The sequence below is a fragment of the Lichenostomus cassidix genome, unplaced genomic scaffold, assembly GCF_008360975.1.
Source record: "Lichenostomus cassidix isolate B80296 unplaced genomic scaffold, HeHo_3.0 HiC_scaffold_897, whole genome shotgun sequence".
NCBI classification, from domain to species: domain Eukaryota; kingdom Metazoa; phylum Chordata; class Aves; order Passeriformes; family Meliphagidae; genus Lichenostomus; species Lichenostomus cassidix.
Genome location: NW_028147599.1, coordinates 21,464 through 30,933, shown reverse-complemented (window position 1 = coordinate 30,933; position 9,470 = coordinate 21,464). Strand labels below are relative to the sequence as shown.

The following is a 9,470-nucleotide window of genomic DNA, read 5'->3' as shown; positions in this document are numbered from 1 at the left end:
TTTGGAATGGATCACTTTTAGCCTGCAGGCTCCATGGGGAAGGGGTTTGTGTGAGCAGGAGTGATGCCAGCCTGTGTCCTGGAAAGGGATGCAGTGAAATGGGCAGATCCTGATATCTGCTGGTACTACTGATGCCAGCATCAACTCCTGCCTGGGAGGTCCTTCAGGCAACTTCACAGAAAGGGCTTCCATCATTCTTTAGTGGTTGTGACAACTTGCTGCTTCCCAGTTCTCCACCATCCCTCTGCATTTGGGACCATTTCAGCACCTGTGTCAATGGCCTTCCCTCCTGCCCACCCTGCAGCACTTACAGTCCTTGTCACCTCCCCCTCGCTCCACATCCTTTGCCCAAGTGCTGCCAAAGGCAGCGGAGCTGGCTCAGGATCCCTGTTTGGTTCTGATCTCCAGGATGACATTCAGAGGGACACTTGGAGCCATTCCTAAAGAACCCCAGTGGGATAGACTCTGGATTTCTCCTCACCGGGTGGCTCCTGCTCGGAGTTCTGCACTCAGTGCAGTCCCGTTTGCTCAGCAGCCTTTGCAGCCAGTTATTACCCAACGTGTGGCTCTGCTGCCATCCCAAATCTGCGCTTCCACTGCCCAGCCTGACTGCAAGTGGGGGATGTGCTGGCATGGCCAGAGATTTTCATGGCCAAAATTGTCCAGCACCCTCACGTTTCCATCTGCTCGTTGCTTTGGACAGCACAAATCACCAAACACCCATTTCAGCTGACAAATGTCATTTGTTGCAGATCGCTACAGCCGCACTGCTGATCTACAAATGCACAAAACCCGGCTTTGGCTTAAAAATTAAATTTATTGCAAATTGTTACACCTGCGCTGACAATATAGAACCATACAAATCTCAATTAAGGTTACAAAAAGAAATTTATTCCATTCGGACAAGCACGCTACGTAAAAATATACAACAATTAACTATTCTGCTAACAAAAATTAATTTATTGCAAACCTCTAGAACCACTCACTCTACACAAAGATCACGTGAAATTTAACAACTTAATTTATTACATATTGCTACAACTGTAAAGCCCAATTGGAAATACAAAAATATCCCTATCCCTCTCTAAATAGTCCCATACCAAGAACTCAAGAGACAGAATTATATAACTCCATACATATTTAAATAGAACTGAATAGATATATAACCACAAAAATACACAGATGTAAATACAGATTAAATATTCCATATTCCATACAATACATATAAAAATAGATACATAAACTTATCTATAGACAAATATCACTCTACCAATCTAACAATCCATACAGCAACATCAATGCAAATATAGAGCTGTACATCTGGATATAAATGTAAATATAATTACACCTAGAAACCGATCAATATACATATAAACATATAAAAATAGACATATAACCCTACACAAATATCAATATACCTATTTAAAGAGCCATATAGATCAAACTAAGTCAACAGAAATAGATACCTAGACAACTGTATACATAGGAAATAGAACACACAAAGAACAACATACATATATACACACATATGTAATTACAAACATGTATGTATATATTTACATGCACATATACATAGCAGACATCCATACATAGAACACCATATGTATATATAAATATACCCATACAAACATCAACCTACATAGTGAATATCCATATAATTATCACTCTGGATGTGACATTCTATACATCTTAGGTTAGAACTATAAGCAGAGGGATTGCAGGTGCCCCATCTTCACACGCTCTCCCTCCGTCTCTTCCTCCTGTGCAGTGCAGCCTCACGGACAGGTTCAGCAGATGGGACATCTGGCAAGCAAAAAGAACACCGAGTCAATATCAGGATGTTTCCCGTGGCAGCACCTGCACTTCTGTTAGGGAAGAGACAATCTCAGAGCCTCCCCAGGAGGGTTCCAAAGAAAAAGCAGGATGAGTGAGCCAGGCATTGTGAGCACAGCCCTGGCAGGACTGTCCCGCAGCCCCGGGGAGCACAGCTGGCACAGCTGGCACAGCTGGCACAGCTGCCCTGCCCAAGGACAGCTCCTGTGCCAGCTGGGGCAGCTGTGCTGAGCAGCCCCAGTGTGGGCAGTGCCCATGGCCAAAGCCCACGCCACCCTCAGCCCCAGCTGGCCTCACTGGCCCTGTGGCCTCACCCAAGGTCTCAGGCAGCAGCAGCAAGTCCTCATTCACTGCTGTTGCTGGTGGCCTCCAGCTTCTCCCTGATGGCTCTCGTCAGTCTCTGGATATTCTGAAGACATTCAGGGCAGCTGTGGCAAAACTGAACATGCTGGAGTTGGTGGAATGGCCTGGCAGAGCTGCACTCCTGAACCCCTCTGTGCTCCCTGCTGGCTCCCTCCATCCCCTCAGCCCCGCCATGCCCTCAGCAAACCCACAGCACCCCCGAGGCCCTTCAGACCCCCACAGTCCCTTCAGGCCCATCCCGCCCCCTTAGATCTGCCACCCCCTCAGCCTGTGCCACTTCCCTGTCGCTTCAGTCCCACCATCCCCTGCAGCTCTCCCAGAACCCAGAGCCCCACCATTCCCCTCTGCTCCCCCACCCCTCTCAGCCCCACCATCCCCTCAGCCCCACCGGCACCTCAAGGTCACCGTCCCTTCAGCGTCACCTCTCCTCAGCCCCCTCAGCTCCCTCTGCCTCACCATCCTTCAGCAGCTCCTCACGGGACACCAGCTGCTCCCACTGCTCCCAGGACAGCCAGGGCTGGAACTGCTGCTCCGCCCGGCCCGGCCACCAGCTCGGACCCAGCACGGGAAGAGGGGACAGAGGGGGCACAGGGGGAAAAGCAAGAGATGAAAAGGGAAACAGAGCAGGGAAACAGGTTAGAATGTAGCCTCTACCTGTATAAATATCTGTCTATGTACCTAAATATCCCTATGCCTCTAACTAAATAACTGTGCACATTTATAAATCAAAATCTAAAACTATATCTAAATCTCAATCTAAATCTAAATCTAAATCTAAATCTAAATTTAAATCTAAATCTAAATCTAAATCTAAATCTAAATCTAAATCTATAAAAATGTAACTCTAGACATACATAAATGGAACTATACAAATCTACAGACGTAACTACATATATATAAAGACAATTATATCACATCTATAACTCTATACACAAATTTAACTCTAGAGATCCAGAATTATACTCTATCACTCTACAAATGGAACTACATAGATATAAAAAGACAACTACAGACATCTATAAATAGAACTATGTACAGAGGGATTCCACCTGTTTGATGTTCACAGGCTCTCCCTTGGTCTCTTCGTGGCACGCAGGGCAGCCCTCCTGGAGAGGTAGATCAGATGGATATCTGCAAAGCAAAGGGAAACCTGAGTCAGTATCAGGCCTTCATGCACATTTCCCTTTGGAAGGAATTGTACTTCTGTCAAAGACTGCAAAAGATGGCCTGAAAGGCATGCTCTCACTTGGCAATTTGAGGCCTGCTCTTTAAAGACTAGGAATCACTGCTTTCAAAACTTCGGAAGTTTTGAAGTGTCCCAATAAAGTCGCAGCACCTGCAGTGCAAATGGCACCCAAGAAAGCTTGAAACACAGACAGTCCCAGCTCACACAAAGAACCCAGCCTTGTTCTTTCTCTGTGCTGACACAGACACCTCAGTCCTCACTGAAATGGCTGAAGCTGAAGGGTGATGTGAGCTATGAACTAGCACTGGCCCTGGCATCTAAGAATGTTGCATCACTGCCCTGTGCAATGAGCAACAGCTGCTCCAACATGACCATCAGCTCTGGCATGAAGAGTTGGGAGAGCAAGACCTCCCTACGAGGCCTGCAGGCTGCACCAGCTTTGCTCAAGAATGCAGATCCAAAGTGCTCTCTCTCCCTCTCTCTCCTATTAGTTCTCACTAATCTGGGGTAATTGAAGTTTTCCCCTTAATTATTGGAGTTGTGATTTGTCATTTGTTTGCCCTCAGAGGTTCTACCACTTGTATTTTTAATGTGTCTCACTATAGCTATCAGCAGACTGGTACTACATTGATTTAATGCTTTGAGACAAAAAGCTTAGCCTTCTACCCTGGCTTTTTTGGGATACTTTTTGCTGCTACTTTTTACTTTGTCACCTGTTGCTTCAAGAGCCAATCAGCATTGCCTCCAGAGCAAACCTATCCATGGACTTGAGCTACAAACTGGGACAGCCAGCTTGGTGACACAACTGCCAGAAGGTCAGCTTTATTCACTGCTCTATTGCTACACCACAGGACACAGGCTCAGTGCCTCTGGACAAGTGTGGAAGGCAGGGCTCGGGGAGCTTGTGCCAGTGCAGTATTTGAACCCAGTTTGGTGCCCCAGGAAGCACCAAGCCTGCAGACAAGAACTCAGCTCTTCTGATCTCCCTTCCTGCCAGAGTCAGGCTCACAGCAGCCATCTCACACCTCTCTCATCCAACGTAGGCTCTCTCCTTACCAGGCTCCTCGGGCTCCAGGGAACTCTTCCTGCTGCTCACGGTGCCAGGCGACGCTCCCTCTGCTGCAGCCTTCTGCACAGGCTCCCCTCCTGAAGACTCAGGGGCAAAACCAATATTGTCCTGAAAAGAGGAACAGAAAGAAAGAAACTCAAAGATCACTCACTATTTTCTGCAGGGACACAATAGGTCAGAGCCTGCAACAGTTCCTTCTCTTGAGGAAGAGAATGCTCTGGAGAACTGGCATGTGCGAGTTTACAGATGACAAAAAGACATCACATTGAGCAATACAATATGGACAATTCCAAAAAATCCCATTCCCCACCTTGAATCTGCCTCTCCTCAATGATAAATCGAGAGCAGGCAATGGGTCTGCATATCAAATGAAACAGAGAAATTTTCTGGCAAAGCTGTACAATAACATGCATAAAGGCCTGTACCAATAGAGGAACTGAACGCTTCAGGCAAGTCTGGGAAGAAGCAAGAGTTAAGAGAAAGTGGATTCCTAAATCAAAGAGGGAATCTGTCAAACACAAGGACTAATGGTCTCTGACTGAATTGCTCTTCAACACAGCAGAAGCCCTTGGGCTTAAAGGAGTCTTTAACCATTTCATGTGCAGCACCAACATTGTCCTTCTCCCCAGTTCACAGCTCATGGGGCCTCAAAACCAACACATCTGCCCCCTAAAGCCTCCAGGGCTCACACACTTTCATCTCCTGCTCCTAACGGGGAAGTCTGAGCCCCAAAGGCCTTCAACAGTGGAGAAGATTGACTTCTCAGGCAGACAGTCCAGAAGCTGCCAAAGCTGACAATGTTGAACGTGCCAGTGACACTGAACACATGGAGGGGGCACTAAGGAAGGAGGCCTGCCAGCTCCTGGCACAGGGATGTGCTCCTCCCTACACAGCTCTGAGCACAACAGCCTCACCCAGGCTGCAGCTTTGTTGGGACTGGATGGAAACACAGGTCTCTTCCCACAGAAATGCCCAACAGGAACGTCACAAAGCTCTGGAACACAGAGAGCAGTACTGGCGAGTTCCCCCAGCTGAGGACTTCCCACATAGAAACTTGACTGGAGCCACCAGGTTACTGACAGGACAATAAAGCTGCAGCTCCAGCACATGGACATGTGCATACATACATATCCAAACATGGCTCTGGGAGTGCCTACACACAAGGCAGGGCTCACACAGCAGCAGCAGCAGCAGCAGCAGCCCAGCCCTTGCTTTGCCTCGGGCTTCCAACCAGAAAGAGGCCAAGCCCACATCTGGTGCCCTAACAGAGGCACCTCTCCCATGCCCCTCCCTGCACGGGAGCCTTTGCCCTCAGTGGCAATTCTCCAAACACTCTTCTCTCAGTTCCCATCAAAGACAGCCTGCTGGAACCTACAAAGCTTCCACTTCATCACCACAAATGCCCCTGCACTAGGCATTCTTCCCAGGAAAGGGACAAAGGAGCACCCGAACTTGGCCAACACCTCTCATCCTCACTAAGGGCTATCCCTGTTTTTCTTCCCTCTTCTTTTGGAAACTTTGCTTTACCAAGCCAATCCTTCCCTGTCCATTCACAGCTCAATTCAAGAAGCCTTTCCTTCTCAGCCATGCAACAACTTTCAAAAGCTCTCAGTCCAGCCCCTTTCACCCCTATCCAATGGAGTTACCTGAGCAAAGGGAGACCTTTCAGGCAGGGAGGAAGAAACCATCTCCTCCAGGGTCTCAAGCACCAGGTCCAGATCCAGAGGTGGCAATTCCTCTTCCCCAGGTGCATTCCATGGCCAGCTGGAGGTCATCCAGGCTGCACAACCAGCAGGGCTAGGCTGAGCATCGGGGGCTAAACTGCTCAGTGGGGCTGCAAGAATGCAAACACATTGCTCAGGCTCCAGAGCATGGCTTTGGGACACAGAGCTCTCTTGCTGCCTTGGATCAAACATCACAGGAACACATAGCAAACTCAATGCCAGAAATGTATTCAGATTTCCCAGGGGATTGGAAGAGTGCTTTCTTCTTCTTAGAAAGTATTTATTCTAATTGATATGGATGTAGATGAAAGCACAGATTGTAAAATTGAGCTACACACACGCTACCCTCAGAACACCCTCCAAACCTAGACAAAGGACAGGAAAACCAGAGAGAGATTGTTTTTGTTTGCAAGGTCCTGCTTCCTAGGAGAGTTGACAATTTCTCTCTGATTCACCCTTAAGATGTACACATGACAGAACACTGTGCAAATATTTTAAACGATCACTTTTCATGTTCTTTTTGAAAAGCAAGGTTAGAAACTCTTTCCCTACCTGATGATGTGTAGGCTGGGGAGTGCTGCTCTGAGGATGTGCAGCTGCTGCTCTCTGGACAGACCACGGAAGTGCTTGGATGGTCTAAGGGAGCCGGCGGAGTGATGAGCTCAGGCTGGCACTGAAATTTGTATGTGCCTGGCTCCTCTGATGAAAGCCCAAGACGTTCAGAAGTGACAAACACTTTCCTGGGAGGTGCTGGGAAAGCCTCACACTCCTGAGCAGCTGCACTGGTCCTGGATGGGCCTGGAGACAGCTCTGAATCCTCAGGTGAGACAGCACCAACGTTCTGGCACGAGGGAGCTGTGTAGCAGGGAAGAAAAAAGGAAGCAAAGGGAAGATGGGGTCAGTATTGGTCCTTGGGTGTGTTTGTCTTGGCAGCAACTGCACGTCTATCAGCGCAGAGAAAAGCTCTGATCCTCGCAAGCAGGGTGAGAAAGAAAAAAACAAACCCCAATGTATTCTGGGGCTTTGCAGCAACCAATTCCCTGTCTGTCTAGCTCTCCCCTGGGAGAACCGTCTGGGAGAACAGTCCCACTGCAATTCCTTCTTGGCAGGAAGCAACTGCCAAAAATCCAACTGCCATGTTGTTTCCCCTCTGCTCCAAAGGGGCACAACAACTTTAGCAGCACAGCCTTTTCTATCTCCCCATCAGCTTTTGGAGTTGGCTGCTTCTGAGTTTCTCATAACAACAGACCACTGAAAGTGGATTCAGCCAGCAAGAGCCCAGGTCTACAGACCCACACACGCTGAAATTAACCTGGGAGTTTATTGTAAAAAGCAACCTTGTGGGTGAGGCCGTATTCTGAAGCAGCAACTCTTCTGGGGCACACAGAGCTCATCTCAAGGGCACAGCTTGACCTACAGGACAGACCACCTCAAAAATCTGCAATATCCTATCACCGTCGCCAGTTTGCCTTCATTCAAAGAAAGAGGGGAGTTCACCTAACACTGACCACTTGTCAGGCAATATTTTTTGCCTCACACTCACACCTCAGCAGAGAGGCTGTCTGGAAAATACCCAGGAGATGCTCCAAATTGGGAGAAAGGACAGGAAAAGTAGACCAAGAACTCCTTGCATTCAAGGTCCCTATTCCTAGTCAACGTGACACTTTCCACCTGATTCTCACTTGAGATCTACCCATGACAGAGCACACCGGAAAAATACTTCCAACAGTCACCTGCCAGGAGCTGTATGAAAAGCAAAGGTAGAGATTCTTCCCCTACCTGATGGACTGGCGGCTGGAGACTGCTGCTCTGAAGACATGCAGCTGCTGCTCTCTGGAAAAGCCCTGGAAGTGCTTGGATGGTCTGTGTGAACCAGGGGAACCACGAGCTCAGGGTGGCGTTTGGGTTCCATGCAAACCCGTTGAAGGCTGAAAGGCTTGAGTGTAAACACGCGTGTGCCTCGCTCCTCTGACGAATCCCCAAGAATTCTACAGGTGACAAACACTTCCTTGGGAGGTGCTGGGAAAGCCTCACACCCCTGAGCAGCTGCACTTGTCCTGGATGGGCCTGGAGGCAGCTTTGAATCCTCAGGTGAGACAGCACCAAGGTTCTGGCACAAGGGAGCTGTGTAGCAGGCAGGGAAGAAAAAAGGAAGCAAAGGGAAGATGGGGTCAGTCTTGGTCCTCGGGTCTACATTTCCCTTGGCTGCAACTGCATGTCTATCCACGAAGGGAAAGTCTCAGCTCCTCTCAAGCAGGGCGAGAAAGAAAAAAACGCCCACACCTTCCGGGGCTTTGCAACAACCAATTCCTCGCCCGTTCAGCTCTCCCCTACTCGTTCAACCGTCTGGGAAAACTGTCCCGCTGCAACTCCTTCTTAGCAGGAGGCAACTTCCAGAAAGCCAACTGCCAGGTCTTTTCCCCTCTGCTCCAAAGGGACAGGAGGCTCCCTCCGGCTGGGTCTGACCACGACCGAGCCCTCGGCTCACTCGCACTCACCTGGGGAGAGCTCCCCAGGCATCCCCAGCGCCGGGCAAGGAGCAGCGCCGGGCAAGGAGCAGCGCCGGCCACGGCGCAGGGCTGCGCCAGCTGCAGGCGGAGCGGGCCACGGTGCTGTGAGCGCAGCCCCGGCAGGACTGTCCCGCAGCCCCCGGCAGCCCGGGGAGCACAGCCGGCACAGCTGCCTTGTCCAGGGACAGACAGCCCCCGGGCCAGCCGGGGCAGCTGCCCTGAGCAGCCCCAGCACGGGCAGCGCCCGCGGCCAAAGCCCTCGCCACCCTCGGCCGAAGCCCGCAGCTCCCGTCCCGTCTCACCGGCCCCGCGGAGCTGCTGGAAGCGGCTGGGCTGGCGGCTGCGCACCTCCAGCCCGGCCGCCAGCCGCTGCCTGTTGGCCTTGGTGCGGCGCTTGATGTGGAGCAGGAGGTCGGGGCGGTCGCGGCGAAAGTTGGGGTTGGTGAAGTGGAGCCAGGCGCCAGGATCGCCCGGCACAGCCGCGCCAAACCAGCCCGGCACCTTCTGGAACCCGTACAGGTTGAGCTGGCGCACGAAGCTGCCGAAGCGCGTCGCTTTGAAGGTGTCCGGGGCCGTCCCGAGGGCGCCGGCCGGGCTGAGCAGCTCCCGCTCGAAGAGCGAGCGCTCGACGAGCAGCCCCTGCGCCAGGCTGTCCCAGCGCACGGAGCGGACGCGGGGGCTGTTCACCAGGTACCACAGCCTGGCGGGGAAGGTGCTGGCGTTGAGCCCGGGGGGCAGCGGGGGTCCCTCCATGCCGGGGTCGCTCGCCGACTGGCGCCACAACG

General features: G+C 51.0%; 1 protein-coding gene and 1 long non-coding RNA gene across 2 annotated transcripts; both read right to left on the bottom strand.

The window, feature by feature from the left end:
- Positions 1 to 838: 838 nt before the first annotated feature.
- On the bottom strand, positions 839 to 2,980 carry LOC146421855 (uncharacterized). Its single transcript, XR_014848441.1, has 3 exons — positions 2,653 to 2,980; positions 2,148 to 2,261; positions 839 to 1,803 (listed from the first exon to the last, which is right to left on the bottom strand). It is a non-coding gene; the product is annotated as an uncharacterized LOC146421855 (long non-coding RNA).
- Positions 2,981 to 3,033: 53 nt separating this feature from the next.
- On the bottom strand, positions 3,034 to 9,470 carry LOC146421854 (uncharacterized). The gene is made up of 6 exons (XM_085046989.1): positions 8,988 to 9,470; positions 7,955 to 8,299; positions 6,728 to 7,030; positions 6,098 to 6,285; positions 4,439 to 4,559; positions 3,034 to 3,327 (listed from the first exon to the last, which is right to left on the bottom strand). The coding sequence occupies exons 1-6, from the start codon at positions 9,436 to 9,438 to the stop codon at positions 3,257 to 3,259; spliced, it is 1,479 nt and encodes a 492-aa protein (XP_084903115.1). The 5' UTR covers positions 9,439 to 9,470; the 3' UTR covers positions 3,034 to 3,256.

Coding starts and splice junctions, on each gene's coding strand:
- LOC146421854 (XM_085046989.1), bottom strand. CDS start 9,438: ATGGAGGGACCCCCGCTGCCCCCCGGGCTCAACGCCAGCACCTTCCCC. Junction 7,031..7,954: donor TCCAGCCGCCAGTCCATCAG/GTAGGGGAAGAA, acceptor CCTGCTACACAG/CTCCCTCGTGCCAGAACGTT. Junction 6,286..6,727: donor CCCAGCCTACACATCATCAG/GTAGGGAAAGAG, acceptor GCATTCTTGCAG/CCCCACTGAGCAGTTTAGCC.